This window comes from Triplophysa dalaica, chromosome 4 (genome assembly GCF_015846415.1).
Source record: "Triplophysa dalaica isolate WHDGS20190420 chromosome 4, ASM1584641v1, whole genome shotgun sequence".
NCBI lineage: Eukaryota > Metazoa > Chordata > Actinopteri > Cypriniformes > Nemacheilidae > Triplophysa > Triplophysa dalaica.
Window position 1 is genome coordinate 2,213,479 of NC_079545.1, and position 21,597 is coordinate 2,235,075.

At 36.4% G+C, this 21,597-nt stretch overlaps 1 protein-coding gene and 2 long non-coding RNA genes across 3 annotated transcripts in view; 1 reads left to right on the forward strand and 2 right to left on the reverse strand.

The window, feature by feature from the left end:
- LOC130418931 (uncharacterized) overlaps positions 1–9,212 on the reverse strand; it is a 28,946-nt gene extending 19,734 nt beyond the window's left edge. Inside the window, exons 1-2 of the long non-coding RNA XR_008906445.1 lie at positions 9,117–9,212; positions 150–230 (exon numbers count right to left, since the gene is read on the reverse strand). This is a non-coding gene — a long non-coding RNA (uncharacterized LOC130418931). The remainder of the gene's footprint in view (positions 1–149; positions 231–9,116) is intronic.
- LOC130418932 (uncharacterized) lies at positions 8,605–9,304 on the forward strand. The gene is made up of 3 exons (XR_008906446.1): positions 8,605–8,872; positions 8,977–9,101; positions 9,199–9,304. It is a non-coding gene; the product is annotated as an uncharacterized LOC130418932 (long non-coding RNA).
- Positions 9,305–12,703: 3,399 nt separating this feature from the next.
- On the reverse strand, positions 12,704–13,273 carry LOC130419376 (dual specificity protein phosphatase 26-like). Its single transcript, XM_056746072.1, has 2 exons — positions 13,072–13,273; positions 12,704–12,894 (listed from the first exon to the last, which is right to left on the reverse strand). Exons 1-2 carry the CDS (start codon positions 13,271–13,273, stop codon positions 12,704–12,706), a joined length of 393 nt encoding a protein of 130 aa, XP_056602050.1.
- Positions 13,274–21,597: the final 8,324 nt, after the last annotated feature.

Here is a 21,597-nt window from a genome sequence, read left to right on the forward strand (position 1 = left end):
TTACTTGGACAACAAATACTGAGATATTTTATGCCAGTAAAGGTTATTCGAATAGTGGTGCTGTCATATTTGAATTTTGACCTGATTCCTCTGGTTTTTAAAAGGGGATAGTAGTTAGACAGTACAATAGTCTATTGTACATGATTTACCTTGGTGCATCTTCGATTAGCAGTTGATTTTTTCCAAGCAATGGGTGCACTGCCGAAAAGTTGATCCACCCGGCATTTTTACTACAAACAAAGCAAAGATAAATTATAATTATTAACATGCCACACAACAAAGTATTTCATACTGAGGGAGGACCTGATGCGAGCAAATCCTTACCCTTTTCTATTGCATTATAAAGATATAAAGGAGATACAATTTACTTCATTGTTAAACATGGATAAATTGTGTTGGACCTGGGGATGGGTGACATGGAACACATAAGACAAATTGCATATTCAGTAATACAATTACTCTTAATGATAATTAACTGCAAGGCAATAAGTGTGTAAAATCAAAGTTTAACCAAAGTAAGTATCAACCAAAATAGGTTAAGGGTAATATTACACAGTAACTTAAATAGTAAATGGTAATAACAAGTAACTATTTTGTTATATTAATGTGTAATTTATTGGTTAGATTTTGGAAGCTATGGGATTAACATTATGACAGTACTAAATGAATGTATTAATATTTGCATTCATTGAATAATAACCATGCAATTCTTTGGAAACATTGGCTTGTCCCTCTTCTCTTTAATGGGACTTCAATATTCTTGAGGACAGTTGAGTCTGTGACATTACGGTTACCCAATAACTATTATTAAAATACTAACTTTAATGACTTTGCAGAGTCAGGATTGATAGATTCATATATTTTTTTTCCGGTTGAGAGAATTGATTTTGTCTAAATCATGTTTAAGCAAAACATGATGACATGAGAAATTAAATAACCTGGAAATAGGAGCCAAGATCAACCCTAATGTATCGTGGATCTGCAAGCAACTAGTTATGCCTAGTTTAATTACACCAACGTACCTGTTATTTTAGCAGATCTCAGATCAGCCTGTATAGAGATTGCAGGCCGTATGATGCGAAATACTGATCTGGCGTCAGCTATAACGAGGTTACCTTTTGGTGTCCACAGGGAGACCTTTTGGTGTTTGACCTGTCAAAATGCCTTTTCCACGGGCACGATGTATAGGCAGTATACAGGCTGTCCCGTTATCCACAATTTGGGAATAAATCCGGTTTAGGAGTCCATGTGGAGTGGTTGGCGGCACTTATTGACCCCCGGGGCCCCGTAGGCTAACGTTACCACTTAAGTTAAAACATCAGCTAACACCAATTCTGTCAGTCGAATAGTGGGGCTGTCATGAGCCATATCAGAACACGATAAAGCACGGTTTCATTTGTTTGTGTATTTCAAACTGCAACATATACATGAGATATATACAGTAGAATTGATCTTAGGCTATGTCAATGGTAGGCTAACGTTACCAGCTGTGCAAACTGAGCAGCGTGGTGTTACAGTAACAAACTTCAATACACACGCTGCCGTTTTGACGCATGGCACCATGTAACGTTATGCAGAAACCCAAAAATAATGAAACTTAATTATAATTTACTTACAAATAACCTTATTTACAAAGTGTTGTCTTTACTCGCCTGTTTAAAGCTTCAAAACAAAAACTTTGTAAAGTCAATGGGGACCATATTTTGGGTGAGCTATTCCTTTAAAGAGTTTTAAAGGCATGTGGTCAGACAAGGACAAAAAAAGAAGGAAGACTGCATGCACCCTCTTCAGTAGAGACTTCAACGTGTTTCTAAAGGACAGTGACTTGATTTGTGACCATTTGTATAGTTTGGAGCCATGAAATCACAGAATGGCCTATTTTATTCTCTGTATATTTTTTTATTATATATCTTACATTTTTTTTCATAAAACGCTCTGATACAAAGGGAGTTCTTTAACAAAAGGCTGTAGGGTTTAAAACATTTTAATAATCAAAAACATGTCCCTGTCTTTCAGGATATGTTTGTGATTGCCATCAATATGCCAGAGAGAAAGAGCCTGGAACTGAATAAGGACGTCTTGGCACAATGTTTAGTTCCAGTCCAATTAACACAATCCCGACATGATCGATGGATCTCATTATTTCACAGACTCTTTGTTGTTGTACCCTGTAGGAACAGAAAAGCAACAAAGTTTTTCCTCTTTGGCCAAAATTTGTTTTCATGCATGGAAAGGCAACTAAAAGACAACCTGATTCCTGAAATACATGACTTTTATCCGTTTTAACCTCATCTACTGCTCTGCTAAGTTACTGTTTGATAGCCTTCTAACTGGTGTAGGCGTGCAGTGATTTTATTCAAGGTTTCTTAATACTGCCCAATAGCTTGTGATTGTTTGGGGAAAGATGAAGGAGTGTTTATTAAGCAGTTATTGAATTTACAATTCAGTAGATGAGTTAATGTAGTTATTGAAGTTACAGTGCAGTAGATGATGTTTTATTGATGAGAAATGATGCGTTTTGTCTTCACATTGCTCTTATCGCTCTCAGTGTCAAATCAATATTGTAATAGTGAAATCACAAGTTTACGAGTGTATGTTAGATTTGTGCGGAGTGTTGTTGATGTGATGCGTTTCATTACAGACTCTACAGAACAGCGTTCAGTCCGCTGATGAACCTTTAATGTATCAACACTCAACACTTCAGTAAAGTTTGGATGAATGATGGTCTGTGCATCAGGTCGCCTCCTGTCTTCATGTTAACAGTCTTTGTGAATGTGCTGCAGATGAAGATCATCATTGGATGTTGAGGGGTTGGGTCACCTTTAACACACACACACACACACAGATCAGTGTCCCTTTCTTGTGTTTCTAAAGGAACAGTTCAGACAGAATGTATTTTATTGTTTATGTTCTCTATTGGGGGGGGGGCACGGTGGCTTAGTGGTTAGCACGTCCTCTGGGGTTTCCTCCGGGTACCCCGGTTTCCTCCCCTGGTCCAAAGACATGCATGGTAGGTTGATTGGCATCTCTGGAAAAATTGTCCGTAGGGTGTGAGTGCGTGAGTGAATGAGTGAGTGTTTGTGCCCTGCGATGGGTTGGCACTCCATCCAGGGTGTATCCTGCCTTGATGCCCGATGACTCCTGAGATAGGCGCAGGCTCCCCGTGACCCGAGGTAGTTCGGATAAGCGGTAGAAAATGGAATGGAATGTTCTCTATTGGATGAGTGTGAATACAATTCAATGGATTATTTTTAGTCATGTGACCGCAGGGCTCCAGGAAATGATCTCTTCAATGGATTATACATCAAGTTGTACTATCACATCACACACTGACATCAGGTCTGGTCTCCAAAACGAGAGCTTGAATCAGAGATGATACCGAGCGTAGAGGAGCAGACCCCTACAGAGAGCTGTCTGGACCGTTCCCTCTCTGCTCCGTGAGTGTCCTTACTTGAGTATTTGAATTCATGTTTTTATTTGTTTGTTGTTGTTTTCTCACCTTCTGTCTCATTCTTACAGTGTCTGATTCCCCTCTCAATGCTAAGTGTTAGAAGAACTGGTTGCTGGGGGTTTTTCTGAGCACTCTATTAACTCTTTAATGTAGTGGGGATATGAACTCTACCCAAAGTATATATTTATAAACTTTTATCTGTGCAAAGAATCATGGCGGTGCAAAATGTCCATCAGGTGTATCCTTCATTGCTGCATGTCCAGTTATGAGCACTTGGGTTTGGAACGACTCTTCCTATATGGCGCCATGATTGTTTTCACACACCGGCAGTGTTTGTGCTGGGTTATCTGCTTCTGTGAAAAGCCTTTGATAGGAAACTTCTGTTTCTGTTGCCATCGTGAGTTTTGTCATTATTGTAATAGTGCGATGGATTCATTGTCTGAAAGAACGTTATGGTCATGAGAAATGATTACATATTCATAGAGAAATACTGTACAACACGTGTGTTCAATATATCCAACTCTTGTCTTTTTTTACCCATTAAAAAGTTTGGGACCAAATATTCATATCATTCAAACTGATGTGTGTGTGAGTTACTTAACAACCAATAAGCTTATCCGTCCGCAGCACATTCACAAAGACCATTATCATAACGACAGGATGCACAGACCAGCGTTCATCCAAACATGTATCAAGTGTTCAGTGCACACTTCTAATTCATTTGATTTATTTCAATTCGACATTGACTCATGAGCAGCTGTCTCTGTAAAACTGATGCCAAACTGTGTATATTTGACCAAAAAATGTATGTGATTCTAGCACGTAGTGTGTGATGTAATTACTATGGGATGTATTTCAACCAGCAGATGGTAGCGTTCTGCCCCTCACACCTAGATCAATATTAGATTAGATTCAACTTTATTGTCATTACACATATGTGTAACGAAATGTGTAACGAAATGTAGTTTAGGTCTAACCAGAAGTGCAATTAGCAAGTGCAGGATATACAGTGTGAATAAATACAGAATACAATATTAGGAACATACTATACAATGGGCATGTACTATGAAAATACTTTACAGAAGGAATGTTCTATGACAATATGACAGTCGATATGTACTATGAACAATATATACAGAAGGCTATTGTAGTAGAGTAGGCGGGGCGAGACCGTGGTTCGAGTCCGGTGAGTAATTGTGAATTAGCGCCGGCTGTGCGCACACCGGGCTCGAATCACGTAGGAGATTATTTATTTACTGTTATTATTTATATTAAAATGTTGAAATGTCTTCCGGTTCCCGACTCCTTCCTTCCCTTTTATGGAGATTTATTACAGCTATATACTGTGAACATTTATCTACACGTGGTTATGAACAGATAACAATATAGACTATACAATAGTGCAAGTGACTTAAGTGTGCATTAATTATAGACATTAGCTATTAAAGTTGCAGTGCGATGGATGAGTTAATGCGGTTATTAAGGTTACAGTGCAATCGATGAGTAGATGCAGTTAATAGAGTTACAGTGCAGTAGATGAGTTAATGTAGTTATTTAAGTTACAGTGCAGTAGATAAGTTAGTACAGTTATTTAAGTTACAGTGCAATAGATGAGTTAATGTAGTTATTTAAGTTACAGTGCAGTAGATGAGTTAATGCGGTTATTAAGGTTACAGTGCAATAGATGAGTAGATGCAGTTAATAGAGTTACAGTGCAGTAGATGAGTTAATGTAGTTATTTAAGTTACAGTGCAGTAGATAAGTTAGTACAGTTATTTAAGTTACAGTGCAATAGATGAGTTAATGTAGTTATTGAAGTTACAGTGCAGTAGATGAGTTAATGCAGTTATTGAAGTTACAGTGCAGTAGATGAGTTAATGCAGTTATTTAAGTTACAGTGCAGTAGATGAGTTAATGCAGTTATTGAAGTTACAGTCCAGTAGATGAGTTAATGCAGTTATTGAAGTTACAGTCCAGTAGATGAGTTAATGCAGTTATTGAAGTTACAGTCCAGTAGATGAGTTAATGCAGTTATTGAAGTTACAGTCCAGTAGATGAGTTAATGCAGTTATTGAAGTTACAGTCCAGTAGATGAGTTAATGCAGTTATTGAAGTTACAGTCCAGTAGATGAGTTAATGTAGTTATTGAAGTTACAGTCCAGTAGATGAGTTAATGCAGTTATTGAAGTTACAGTCCAGTAGATGAGTTAATGCAGTTATTGAAGTTACAGTCCAGTAGATGAGTTAGTACAGTTATTTAAGTTACAGTCCAGTAGATGAGTTAATGCAGTTATTGAAGTTACAGTCCAGTAGATGAGTTAATGCAGTTATTGAAGTTACAGTCCAGTAGATGAGTTAATGCAGTTATTGAAGTTACAGTCCAGTAGATGAGTTAATGCAGTTATTTAAGTTACAGTCCAGTAGATGAGTTAATGCAGTTACTGAAGTTACAGTCCAGTAGATGAGTTAATGCAGTTATTTAAGTTACAATCCAGTAGATGAGTTAATGCAGTTATTTAAGTTACAGTCCAGTAGATGAGTTAATGCAGTTATTTAAGTTACAGTGCAGTAGATGAGTTAGTGCAGTTATTTAAGTTACAGTGCAGTAGATGAGTTAATGCAGTTATTTAAGTTACAGTGCAGTAGATGAGTTAATGCAGTTATTTAAGTTACAGTGCAGTAGATGAGTTAGTGCAGTTATTTAAGTTACAGTGCAGTAGATGAGTTAGGGCAGTTATTTAAGTTACAGTGCAGTAGATGAGTTAATGCAGTTATTTAAGTTACAGTGCAGTAGATGAGTTAATGCAGTTATTTAAGTTACAGTGCAGTAGATGAGTTAATGCAGTTATTTAAGTTACAGTGCAGTAGATGAGTTAATGCAGTTATTTAAGTTACAATCCAGTAGATGAGTTAATGCAGTTATTTAAGTTACAATCCAGTAGATGAGTTAATGCAGTTATTTAAGTTACAATCCAGTAGATGAGTTAATGCAGTTATTTAAGTTACAATCCAGTAGATGAGTTAATGCAGTTATTTAAGTTACAGTGCAGTAGATGAGTTAATACAGTTACTGAAGTTACAGTCCAGTAGATGAGTTAATGTAGTTATTTAAGTTACAGTCCAGTAGATGAGTTAATGCAGTTATTGAAGTTACAGTCCAGTAGATGAGTTAATGCAGTTATTGAAGTTACAGTGCAGTAGATGAGTTAATGTAGTTATTTAAGTTACAGTCCAGTAGATGAGTTAATGCAGTTATTGAAGTTACAGTCCAGTAGATGAGTTAATGCAGTTATTTAAGCTACAATCCAGTAGATGAGTTAATGCAGTTATTGAAGTTACAGTCCAGTAGATGAGTTAATGCAGTTATTGAAGTTACAGTGCAGTAGATGAGTTAATGTAGTTATTTAAGTTACAGTCCAGTAGATGAGTTAATGCAGTTATTTAAGTTACAATCCAGTAGATGAGTTAATGCAGTTATTTAAGTTACAATCCAGTAGATGAGTTAATGCAGTTATTTAAGTTACAGTGCAGTAGATGAGTTAATGCAGTTATTTAAGTTACAATCCAGTAGATGAGTTAATGCAGTTATTTAAGTTACAATCCAGTAGATGAGTTAATGCAGTTATTTAAGTTACAATCCAGTAGATGAGTTAATGCAGTTATTTAAGTTACAATCCAGTAGATGAGTTAATGCAGTTATTTAAGTTACAATCCAGTAGATGAGTTAATGCAGTTATTTAAGTTACAGTCCAGTAGATGAGTTAATGCAGTTATTTAAGTTACAGTCCAGTAGATGAGTTAATGCAGTTATTTAAGTTACAATCCAGTAGATGAGTTAATGCAGTTATTTAAGTTACAATCCAGTAGATGAGTTAATGCAGTTATTTAAGTTACAATCCAGTAGATGAGTTAATGCAGTTATTTAAGTTACAGTCCAGTAGATGAGTTAATGCAGTTATTTAAGTTACAGTCCAGTAGATGAGTTAATGCAGTTATTTAAGTTACAGTCCAGTAGATGAGTTAATGCAGTTATTTAAGTTACAGTGCAGTAGATGAGTTAATGCAGTTATTGAAGTTACAGTGCAGTAGATGAGTTAATGCAGTTATGAGAGTTGTCCATTAGTGCAAATGAGCATTCAGTGTAATATTCCTGGTGTGCAAGTGAGCAGTATAGAGTGCAAATGTGTGTGTAAACAGTCCGGTAGAGCAGATAACATGAAGTACTGATGTGTACAGTTCAGTCATGCGTGACAGCCCTGTAGTGCAATGTAAACAATGAATAGCAGCATTAAAGTTAAAGTTATGAAGGGTAGTGGAATCAGTGGGGAGCAGAGTTCAATAATGAAACAGCTCTGGGAAAACAGCTGTTTTTCTAGTTTGCTGGTTCTTGTCCGGAGGCACCTGAAGCGCCTACCGGAAGGCAGGAGAGTACACAGTCTATGAGCGGGGTGAGAGGAGTCCTTGAGAATGCTGCGAGCTTGACGCAGACAGCGTTTCTTCTGGATGTCCTCAATGGAAGAGAGTGTAGCCCTCTGATGCGCTGGGCTGTTTTCACCTTGCGCTCAGCAACAGAACAGTTCCGTACCAGACTGTGACACAGTTCACCAGGATAGTTGAAGACAGTTTGTTCTTCTTCAGTGTCCTCAGAAAGAAGAGTCACTGGTGAGCCTTCTTGACCAGGCATGAGGTGTTGGTGGTCCAGGACAGGTTCTCCGAAATATGGGTCCCCAGGAACTTAAAACTTGAAACACAATATCTACATATTCTATTCGTAAGCTATGGAGTCACTCTAAAAATACAGCAGAAATGCATGGAAGAGAAGTAACGAAAAATCATATAATTTGTATTATTAAAATGTATCTTTAGATTTACTGTAGAGTGACACAGATCCCAAATCCAGCAAAACGGACCTCAAAATGTTACAAATGTTCATTATACGCAATACCACACAAAACGGATAATGAAACACAATTATATTAATAAAACACTATAAAAACAACATCAAACAGCATTCAAACCTTACCACCTCATTATTATTCAAAGCATCAGCCAATAGAAAGTCTCCAAAGGTATAACTCCTCAATAGTGTTATATTTATGCTTTCTAAACTGCTCAGTTTGTTTTAATAAGAACATACACTACACTACTATAGCATCCATCAATTATATTTGAGGGTTCATCAGTATTTTGTGATTTCTTCATAGAGCTGCATGTATTTGGGCACATTTCTGTATCGACGCACTGGATGTGAGTGAACGATTGAAGGAAGATTCGTCTTTGACAACGACTATGTCGAGTTACAGCAACACAATAAGTGTGTAGAAGTTTAGAGACATGATTGACACTGTGGGAGACGGAAACGGACATTAAGTGAGAAAGACACAAGATGGCTGCGGCTCGTGAATAACAGCGAAGCAAACGGTGAACTATTTAAAACAAGATTACGTTACTATATACATATTATGCTTTCAAAATGTGTGTTAAATGTCTGAAAAGCATCATCCATGATTATTTGAATCTTGTAGGATTCTCAAAGTGTGTCATTATGAACGCGGCTTGAACGTGCACGCGCCAATTACACTGACGACCGTTACGATTTAAAAATCAAAGCCATATTCGTGACAAAATACAAATGTTGAGTCTTTATAAGGTATCGTTTACTTACCATTTCAGCACATTGAGTCTTGAATATAAAAACGAATCGTATAATCCACGACGATAAACAAACTGTTTGTGTTTCTCTTCAGAGTAAAACTACCGGAAGCAGTAATTGATCTACAGACGGAAGCGCGCGTGCCGTGTTGACCTCGTGCGCATCTTCCGCTGCAGAAAAATCAGTATTTCGCTACAAAATGATTTGTGAAGTGTTAGATCTTCTTTTTGCTCTTATGGAAATAAACCCTGAGTTTACAACACTTAATACAACAACATTTTAATAATTTAAGTCACAGTGTGTGAAGTAAAATAAATGAGTTTAATAAACTGGTCTATTTTAAGCCTTTTTTGTTGTTTGTTATGTTTTGATTTCTACTCGTATTTTGCTTGACATTTAGTGTTTCAACCATAAAGAATAATTTCAAAGAACTAAATTAAGTCATAAAGAAAGAAAAGAACCAAAAGTGTCATTTTAAAGTGCTTTCACAAGTTAAATGTATTGAAGATGTTGAAGATCCCCATGCAACACAGTCAGTTCACATTTATTTCTACTGAAGAGATTAACACAACACCATCAGACAGATGTTATCTCACATTGTCAAAACAGATGGGATATGCGTTACTTAGCAACTAATGGGACATACCGGTGGTGGAAAAAATAGGACAGTGAGCGAAAATATTTTAAATATTTTGCTCTCCCCTAGAATATATTTCTTTCTTCAGAAATTTTTTGCATTCCCTGAAGATTATTTTGCGCTCCGTTCTGCAAACATAAACTCTGACGAGAAGGCACCCTTCTGCTTTCAACCAAAGGAATTACATTTGTTTTCTTATTCTGTATAGGTTTGTATGGATTATTAACATATACTTGATCTACATCATCAAGAGATGAATCATGATTAAAACGCTCATATTCTTCTGACTGGCTGGTTTGGCAGCAGTGTACAAACATCCACTATTGACTTTGATGCGTTCTCTCCCTCACTCGTTCCAATGAATTGTTGTATTAATATTCCAAAAAAAGGAACAGTACTCCATTACAGTAATATAAAGAACAATAATCAGAAGGTCAAGAAAATAAATAAATAAATCAAGGATAGGAAAATGTGAATCAGTAAGAAAAATGTTATCATAAATTTTTATAAAATTGTTAATGTTAAGGCAAATTCTCAACAAGACAGACATTATACAGGATACATCTTAAGAAATGTGACAATGAGTTGAAACTTTCAGTCTGGAGAAGACACCCATCAAACCTGAGACAGCTGGAGTAGTTTGCTCAGGAAGAGTGGAACCAACTACCTGTTAACAGGTGCAGAAGTCTCATTGAGAGCTACAGAAAACATTTGCTTGCAGTCATCGCCTCTAAAGGTTGTGCAACAAAATAGTAGGTTAGGGGTCCCATCATTTTTGTCCATAACATTTTCATTTGTTTTATATACATTTATATTATATTGAATAAAAATTCAAAAGCAAAGTCTGATTTCTATTAAATATGGAATGAACAATGATGGATGCCAATTACTTCTGTCAGTTTCAAGTTATTTCTGATAAAATTGTGCATTCTTCTTTTTTTCTGGAGGGGTACCAACAAATGACCAGGTCTGTATACATTGCAATAAATGCATTGTGGGCATGGAACAGCACAATAGATCACACACATTACAAATTTGTCTATAATAATGTAATGTGCAGTTCATGTGTCGTCTTTCTAACAATTTCAGATTTCACACTGTAGACATAATGTGTCATGACTGTAAAAACAAAATAAGTGTTAACTGTTAATGCTTGACAACATGTGATGTGAAATGTTACAATAGTGACTTTATATTATATTTTATATTTACTGTTTTCGCACAATATTATCAAGACTTCACAAATAAATGTGTCTTGATTTAGATTTTTTTATATTACTGTTAGCATAGTGTTTTAGTCTAGCCAGTAGTCTTAGCTTTTTTTATATGTACATGCATGGAAACAAGAAGAGATCACACTGAAACGCAATATTACAAAGCAATTTTAAAGAATTTTCACTTCATTGTGTCTGAATGAATTCTTTCCATTAATTGTATTTTTTGTGGATTTCGTGGAAAAAGTGTAGTTAACAAGAGAATGATGTTTATTTCATGTTAAACATATAAAGTAATAATGTAGCCCAGGAACATTAATTGCCAATTTGAAGGGCCAATTTAAAAATCTTGCTCGGGTGCCACCTATTGGATTTTATGTGAATCACAACTAATTTAAATTCTGACGCATTCTTTTTTTTTCTTAATTGATTAAATTTGTTGTTTGCATGTTGATCCGCTCTAGTTTCTGCTTTGTGACACTGGCATGTATTGTATTGTTGGTGCAAGTGAAGGGCTTATCTGAAAACAACGATATCGACATGAGTTCATTCTACACATATTATGATATTATAAATAATACAGCACTCATTTATAGCTTTGCCTAAGACTCAATGGCTGAAGGGGCAAATGGCGTAAATACGTGTTTTTCTGTGTCTTGGTGTGTTATAAGTTGCCAATGCATGTATTTGACACGTAAAATTTCTAAAATATAAGTTTCGGAACAAAAAATGCATTCTATCTAAAAGCGAATGCTCACCCACACCTGCCTGAAACACCTCGTGTAACCACACCCCCACTAATCTAAGTCAGTTCGTGGTATGAGATGACTAAGACCGCCAAAATGTATACGCAAGTAAGACGGGCGTACCAGTCAGTATGATTGCTTTGGAACCTTGTGTTCCAAATATGGTAAGAGGCTTTACATTTCCATCACACGCTTGCAGTATTCGACCAATCTCTACGCACCGGTTAACTGGCCAATCATAGCACACCTCACTTTTCAGAGCCATGAGATTTGTAAAAAATCTGTGTGTTTCAGAGAGACGGGGCACAGAGGAGATACAAACATGCACGGTATGTGGATAATACAGCGTTTCTGAACCTTAAATCATGTATACACATTGCATTACATCAAAACAAACGATAATGTTTGTTTTAGCCATGTCATATGACCCCTTTAAAGTCTCTCTCCATCTGCCCTACACTCAGATTTTGGGTGATTTATTAGTCAGAAAAACAGAAAACATGAAATACACAAAAGTTAAGCTTAAATTCTATATAAATAAATAAATAACCATAAAAACAGCACCACACATTAAACAGCTTAAAGACCTTAACAAACACATAGCAACCAAATGAAACACCCAGTTACCAGCTAAAATACCTCAGTGACACCTAGCAAACCGCCTATAGAGCCAACCAGCCATAATATAGTAACAACACCAAGTTACCAATCAAAACACCTGTTAATCTAGAACATCATGTCAACACACGGTATAGATAGACTGTAACAAACCTTACAAGCACCTAAATCACTAGCATTAAGATAAAACATGTTATTATCATGCTGGCATTATGTTAACATATGTAAATTATTTTGGAATGCGATATAAGTGTAACTGATTACTTTACACGACACAACATTTCAACATTTAAAAAAAAGACTTCCCATCACAGTCCGGTGCATGCAGTCAAACTGAGAATACATGTGTGTTAAGATCGGGACTAACACCTGTACTGTCACCTTCTAGCTGCCATATAATTGGGTTTGAAGGTCGAGCAGTTGTCTGAGGAAGCCTCGGTTTGGTAAGATGCCTCTTTTCTCCTTCACAGTGTTGATGGCTTCCTTCAGGGTCATGTTCTGCTTCAGCATCAGATACGACGAAACTATTGTTGCTGATCGACTCACTCCAGCCCAACAGTGAACCAAGATTTTTCCTGTTGATAGAAGAAATTAAAGTAATGACTTTAAATGATGCAGAACTAAAATGTCAGAGATTTATTGAGCTTCATGTAAGATCTTAATTGTCTGGTTCATGTGTGTTTGATAGTCGTCTGATCCACACAAATCTTCAGCTTTGGTATTACTGAAGTCTATGAATGAAAATAGCTTACCTTCTTCCATTAGTGCTGTATGTATAAACTCTGCCGCAGGTTTAAAGAGGACGCTAATGTTAAATGTCTCTAAATCTAATGTGTTTATGCCCAGGTATCTGATGCCCCTGATCCTGTAGTTCTTACTACTGTCAAGCTTGTCTACACAGTTCAGGACATGAGTGAATCGACACGCTTTCAGTTCACCATAATTGACAGCCATATTCTTGTAAGGATGAAATGCAACATTCAGTTATTATTGCAGTAGTAAGCTTAAGGATTTAGCCATGTTTTTATTCAGTTTGTCAACTCCAGAAAGTTGAATGAACATTTAAAACTCTTGAAGCATGCCTTTATAATATTAATCGTGATCATAAACTAATGATGACAGATTTTAATTTGGGGTACATAAGTCTGTTCAAAGAAATGCAGTTAAACATAATTCACATGGATTTATTTAATGTATTTTAGCCTCATGTTGACAAAAATGTTCTGGACTCAAAGTTAGTCCCATAATTTCAAGGATTCTGCTTACATGTCGCCGATGTAAAGTCCAGGCCAGACTTCATGTGCTGCATCACTTTTGGACAGTTTAAACGGGCGCGGAAGCCTCGCAACCTCATTTAACCTACAGTTGAAAGAAAAAGTATGTGAACCCTTTGGGCTTACTTGGATTTCTTCATAAATTGGTCATAAAATGTGTTCTGATCTTCATCTAAGTCACAACAATAGAGAAACACAGGCTGCTTAAACTAATACCGCACAAACATTATACATTTTCATGTTTTTATTGAACACAACATGTAAACATTCATAGTGCAGGGTGGAAAAAGTATTAAACCTTTGGGTTTAATAACTGGTTGACCCTCCTTTGGCAGCAATAACCTCAACCAAACGTTTCCTATAGTTGCAGATCAGACCTGCACAACGGTCAGGAGAAATTTTGGACCATTCCTCTTCACAAAAGTGTTTCAGTTCAGCAATATTCTTGGGATGTCTGGTGTGAATCGCTCTCTTGAGGTCATGCCACAGCATCTCAATCGGGTTGAGGTCAGGACTCTGACTGGGCCACTCCAGAAGGCGTATTTTCTTCTGTTGAAGCCATTCTGTTGTTGATTTACTTCTATGCTTTGGGTCGTTGTCCTGTTGCATCGTCCATCCTCTGTTAAGCTTCAGTTGGCGGACAGATGGTCTTAAGTTTTCCTGCAAGATGTCTTGATAAACTTTGGAATTCATTTTTCCATCGATGACAGTAATCCGTCCAGGGGCTGAGGCAGCAAAGCAGCCCAAACCATGATGCCCCCTCCACCATATTTCACAGTTGGGATGAGGTTTTGATGTTGGTGTGCCTTTTGTTCTCCACACATAGCGTTGTGTGTTCTTTCCAAACAACTCAATTTTGGTTTCATCTGTCCACAGAATGTTTTGCCAGTAGTGCTGTGGAACATCCAGGTGCTCTTTTGCAAACTTCAAACGTGCTGCAATGTTTTTTTTGGACAGCAGTGGCTTCCTCCGTGGTGTCCTCCCATGAAGTCCATTCTTGTTTAATGTTTTCCTTATTGTAGATTTGTCAACAAAAATGTTAGCATGTGCCAGAGATTTCTGTAAGTGTTTAGCTGACACTCTAGGATTCTTCTTCACCTCATTGAGCTTTCTTTGCTGTGCTTTTGCAGTCATCTTTACAGGACGACCACGCCTAGGGAGTGTAGCAACAGGGCTGAACTTTCTCCATTTGTAGACAATCTGTCTTACCGTGGACACATGGACATCAAGGCTTTTAGATATACTTTTGTAGCCCTTTCCAGCTTCATGTAAGTCAACAATTCTTGATCGTAGGTCTTCTGAGAGCTCTTTTGTGCGAGGCATGGTTCACATCAGACAACGCTTCTTCAGAACAGCAAACTATAAACTGGTGTGTGTTTTTTATTGGACAGGCCAGCTTTAATCGACACATCCAATCTCATCACATTGATTGGACCCCAGGTTGGCTGACTCCTGGCCCCAATTAGCTCTTGGAGAAGTCATTAGCCTAGGGTTTCACATACTTTTTCCACCCTGCACTTTGAATGTTTACATGTTGTGTTCAATAAAAACATGAAAACGTATAATGTTTGTGCGGTATTAGTTTACGCAGACTGTGTTTCTCTATTGTTGTGACTTAGATGAAGATCAGAATACATTTTATGACCAATTTATGAAGAAATCCAAGAAAGCCCAAAGGGTTCACATACTTTTTCTTTCAACTGTATTATCCATTACGGCAGAATTCAACAAGTGTTGCAAAGGGTTCGACCTGTAAAACATTTCAAGTGTAAGTGTCCATATTGTCCGTTAATGGAAAAGGTATTTTAAAACTTAATTTATTAAAGAGTGAGACACAAATGTTCAAGAAGTTATTGATCAAAGCCTGGTCACATGTATGACTGTTAATTCACATCATTCACAATCTGTTGAGGAGCACACCAAACAGGGCCGAATATCATTCAATAACTGCACATTTACATCAGATCAGTTATTATACATTTCCTTCATATGACTTACATATTATCTGCTCTATTACTAAAAATATTGTTGGAATTGCAAAATTAATTTAAATAGAAATGTATTGCTAGACACCTTACAGAAATGCACATGTCATTAACATAAGAATGTAACTAAATGACATGTAACTTGTAACTTGAAGGTATTTCCTTCTGAAGTGTGAATCCGACACATGAATCGATTCTCAAGGTTACACATAATACAAAACGGAACTGTTAAAAACCGCAAACAAACTGTAAACAGACCACCAGCCAATAGATAGTCCCCGACGGTATACCGTTATATATGAATGTGTGTGTGTTAGATGTAGTTTTGTTTGTTAATATAATAGATTGGGTGTATTGTGATCTATAGATTTAAAATACAGAAGACAGTAATACCGTAAGTATACAGTATTATAGGTAGAAAGCCTCACGTCACAATTTAAAGTCAGCTGACAACAATGACCTCACTGTAATATTTGTTTACTCGAGATTGAAAGGTCTTTTACTTGCATGCACATGTGTACTGGATTGTGATTGATTTGACGATTTGCTAGGTTTATATAAACGACAAACAGTACGGAAATAAAGACATTACACGCCAATATCCGTCAAACTCGTTACTTATTAGAAATAGAGTTAAAAACTAATAAAGTGACAAACTACAATCAGGGGCCGTTTCAGAGTAAGTCAACCCCAGAAAACGGAATACTCATGGTGTTTGGCTTCAGAAATCAAGGTATCTTATTCTCCGAGTGAGTAACCAGAGTAACATACTCCGTGAACCTGGTCGGGATCAGGTTTTATTCCGCAAACCCAGGGTTTGTTACAATCTCCGCCCCCTTTTCGAAGCGCGAGCGGTGTTGAAATTGCATACGTCATTTGTTTATTGATTCGTGCTCCTAATCGCGCTCAATTTAGTCACACAGAAGTTAAAATATCATGTCTGTTTATTCACGAACCCTTAGAAGAGGAAGCTGCAATAATTCGCATAGAGTTACATTTATGTCGGGAGAGAATTGTAAGGGACGGTTTGGACGTTTTATCTTAACTTCTAAGGCCAGTTTAAGTATTTAACATTTCCCAATCAGGCATCCTACTAGAAAGAGCATTTTATTTCTTTAAAACTATCCTGAATGAATGATGTTATTGTATTTCATATTCAGCTGCTGTCAAGATCTTTTTATTGCAGAGAGTTAAATATAGCTTCCGCTTGTAACAGTACATCCAACTTGATTGGCGGAAATAAACAGAGCGCTTTTTGTCACGTGCCGTTGTCATGGTGAATCGTGCTATCTTCACTCAATTGATGATGGCTTTTTATAGCCATGGTGCACGCGCGTAACTTACTCAGAGTGGATTGAACTAACTCAAATCAGCTGGTCTGAAACTGAAAACTCAAGAGTAGCGACTTTCTGAGTAAATCAACTCAGAGATCAGATTTAAACTCGGTGTTGGTTGAACCGGAAATGTATATTGTTTGCTGCGGGCAGTACGGGATCTTTGATCGCCCCCTGGTGGCTGGATATAGTACAGTCTTTACTGCTTTTATAAATATAACACAGAACATGTTGTGTGATCCTTTATGTAGGTGTGTTTGTGACGTTCTTGAATCCAAAGTTAATGGGAGCACGTCTTCCTTATTTTATGCGGTCTATGGTTTTAATATGAGAAAGCTTTTTTATTATGGAGAAACAGCCCCCTCTTGTGTTTAAAAATATGCACTACATCGGGGGACTTCAGGGAAGTTTTTGGTGTTTATTTTGAGTTTCATGTTTTCAGTGAGATTCTTTTTTATTAATACGTTAATTTAATAAACAATTTCAGTTAGAGGTACTGCATCAATACCTATTTTTCAGAGATATAAAGAGAGATAAGACATAATTAAGATAAACATGTCATTATAGACCATGTAGAGGTCATTGAATTGATAGGTCCTTTATATATGGGTTGGTGAGAGCACTTGGTATTTTAATTTTCACACAACATATACATGAATACCAAGAGAGGATTGTAGATCTATCACAGTCTAAAGTTGTGTTACATAACCTTTATATAAGAAAAGTTCAGATGCACAACCCTCTAAATCCATCAGACTCCGATTCCTCCAGCTCCTTGGTTCAGTTACATTAAAACCAAATATTTCAGACCGTTCATTTGTTATGAAGCAAAATTATTTGACTAACATATATATGTGGAGAGCATTCACAACATCATAATCTGGTAGATTTGCTCTTGATAAAGTTCAGACCAGGAGTGTGCTTTCCCATCAACAGCAGCATTCTGCATCTTCACTCGTCACCAGGATGCCCTCCGACAGTACTTCTGCCATTTGAGCATGAATAGCTGTCGTGTTAGATAAAGATTATTAAACTGAGCAAACACATACTTCACTTGCTGTTGTTTGCTTACAGCCATGGTATTTGATATTACAAAAAAATCTGATGAAGAAGAAATTGTTGAAGAAGAAACTTAAAATCCAATTATCAGTTGATTAAAACTATAACGAAAATCATTTAACAACAATGAAACATTAAAACTCAAATAAAATAAAATATTTTTTTTCCTAAATACATGTTTAAATATAACTGTTTTATTGCTTGAAAATTGAATATGAGTTTACTTGAATATGTTTTCTTTTCAGAATTTAAAGTGTGAATTCTTTTATATTTATACATTATATAATTTGATCACACATTGATACTTCACTATGGAGAAACAGCACCATCTTGTGCTCAAAAACATGCATTACATCGGTGACTTCAGGAAAGTTTTGGTCCCTATTTCAAACTTTATCTTTACCATATTTTTCTTTTACGAATATACTTGTAAAGGTTAATGCCAATGCCAACACATAATAAAAACAAACATGGTATTAAAGAGCGCTTGGTAAAAATAAAGTAGGCCTATTAAATGTAGTGAGGTTTAAGATGACTTGTATTCATATAAATTCCATGTAAGTGTTAATGGTCTGTCCATGATCCACATTCCCACTCCAGTTCTTCTGATATGAACTGTGCATTATTCTTTAATGTCTTTTGTAATAAACCCCTGTTGTAAAACAATGTAGTGAGGCCCATGGATTTGCCATGTTAATGCCTGCTGCCGCCTGTATCCACCGGTCAGCTACAGATCAAAAGTCTCACTCAGTCAAAGAAAACTGGAAAAATCTGAAAAATTGCTAGGTTAGAGAAATTTACTATACTGCCCTAAAAGTAGTGTCACACAGCCGAAGTTTAGGTGCATAGCACAGAATAATAATTAAATTGATAAAAAAATAAAACAGTTCAGAAGTTAACACCTGATTGATTCATAATTGTTACCTTAATTATCAACAACCATTTTCATGTTGTGTGATAGCTGATTAAGAGTTTGTAAAGCCAATAAACTGTCCATCGATCTCCAGAAAAATGCTCCAGCAGAATCTTCTGCATATTTGACCCCTGTTCGGTGTGTCATGCTGAAATTCATCTTTTTACTCTGAGGACTCAGACAAACGGTACACGTGAACGCCATTGGCTCGTGCTTTTTTGAAGAGAGCTCAGTCATGTTCATGCTTGACAATGAAACAAATATTTAAAAAAGATGAACATCACATCTCACACAAACCATAGCACATTTATTCAACCATGTAAGTTTGTTTCATTCTTTGTTTAATTTGAGGACAGTGAGATCTTTTCATGTACAATCTAACTCACTCACCCCTTTCCGTACAGGCTATCACTTGTTTATTTTGCCTTTGTATTTCACATTATGTACAAACTCACCAGCTGATATCATAATGTTGGCTAATAAATGTTTTCCATAAAATGATTGTTCTGTACAATTTATACGTTTTGGTGCCCATGGGGACCTCAATTTTGGTCCCCACAGTGACACTTGTCCATTCAGGTTTTGGTTCCCACTAAAATGTAAAAACCAAGTCCACACGCACACCTGACTGGATCCACTGTTTTCTCGTTTTTATCACTGTAAACATGTGGTTGAGAAAACTATGATAAAAATTACTTATGAACAACAATAACACTGGTGTGCTATGACTTTTCTAAGCTATTTGACAATCATGCAGGAAAGGTGTTATGTATTTCTACTTGTCTTTTCACAGAATATTTATTTTATTTTACACATGTATATACTTTTGTCTCAGTCATTGACAAAGCCTGATACACATGTGATGTATTGAATATTGTCCCTGTAGCTCCTTGGTCATGTCTGGATGGTGGCCAAAAACGTTGCGAAGAAAGCAGGACTAGGTCAGGGGTTGGCAAACTGCGCAACCAAAAGAGCCATTTTGTGCCCAAACAAAATTGGTCTGGAGCCGCAAAATATATGTAACCTTCAAATTACTATAACACAGGTTATGCATCTAAGGTAGTAGTTACCCAGTTGCACCACTAGGTGACAATATAGTGCGACTTTCTTATTGTATTTAGATTGACATTACATTTACGCATTTGGCAGACACTTTATCCAAAGCAACTTACATTGCAATGTCCTGTACATTTATACATAGGTATGTGCAATCCCCTGGGATCAAACCCATGACCTCGCGTTGTTGATGCAATGCTCTTACCACTGAGCTACAGAAAGCTGTTAAAGGTGCCACAGCATGAAAACTGTATTTAAATGGGATAAGATGAATTAAAAGAGATCAAACACTAATGTTTCCTCCTTCCAGTGTAAATCGTGTGCATGGAAAAGACATCTGAAAAAGAGCCCAATCCCAACATAACACATGTTAATAGCTAATGTCTGTAACTAATGCACACTCAAGTCACTTGCACTATTGTATAGTCTATATTGTTATCTGTTCATAACCACCTGTACATTAATGTTCACAGTATATAGCCTTCTGTCTATATTGTTCATAGTACATACCGACTGTCACATTTTCATAGTACATGGCCATTGTATAGTATTTTCCTAATATTGTATTCTGTATTTATTCACACTGTATATCCTGCACTTGCTAATTGCACTTCTGGTTAGACCTAAACTACATTTCGTTACACTGTACTTGTATATGTGTAATGACAATAAAGTTGAATCTAATCTAATCTAATCTAATCTAATGTTCTGGGCCAGCCAGACGTACACAGCCGAATCATCGAAAGTTCTACAGGTATTGTAGGATATTAAGAAGAATGTTAGTAATTTTCAGTTCTGGGACATCATTCACTACCATATTAGAAAAAACATTGTTTTAAATGGTTTTTGTTCTGTTTAACATTTAAAATAAATACATTTATGAATTTAGTTCTGGGGCACCTTTAACTACCATTTTGATTTTTCTTACTACGGTAGTCAATGATGTCCCAGAACTGAAAATTGCTAACATCCTTCATAATATCCTCCTTTGACTTTTGTTCAGCAGAACAAATCAACTTATACAGGTGGGAACAACATGAGGGTGAGTAAACAATGACAGAATTTCCCCTATAGGTGAACCATCCCTTTAATGCATGTGACTGTTATTATAATTGACAGAGTTATTAAATTTGACAGTGATTAATGATGGCAAAAATGTCTGTGTACTGGGAGGACGGGCACCAGGATAAAAGTAGAATAGTAGAATGCAACCGAATAACAAGTTGGAAACAGAAGACTGTCAAGTTATGTGCCTAACAATAAAGAATATATATGCTGTAAAAAAATATTGTTTTCTAAATGTTTTACTGAAGTTTGCTGAGTTGATGTCAGTTTTCTTTTTGTCAACCTCTTGTGAGTTGGGTTTGGTTAATCAGCTTGTTTACTATCATCACAAGGTAATAAAAATGTCCCCTCGAGTTGTAAAAGAGTGATGTGGGCATTTTGCACTACGGTGTTAAAAATTATTAACCAGTGGTTATCAAATGTATTCAATGCATTGCTTTTGAAAAATATCTTCTTGGTGCAATGGTGGTGCACCTTTAAAATGTGTGTGACATGGTTAAAATGTTAGTAAACAGTAAATTGTCATAAAAAATCGTTTAGCTCATTGAAGTAAATGAAATGTATGTACAGTATAGTGTATTGAATGCATATA

Bases quoted from the DNA above. Each gene is read 5' to 3' on its own strand.
- LOC130419376 (XM_056746072.1), bottom strand. From the start codon at position 13,273: ATGGCTGTCAATTATGGTGAACTGAAAGCGTGTCGATTCACTCATGTC. The intron at 12,895-13,071 runs GTAAGCTATTTT...TTCTATCAACAG, and splicing joins TACAGCACTAATGGAAGAAG to GAAAAATCTTGGTTCACTGT.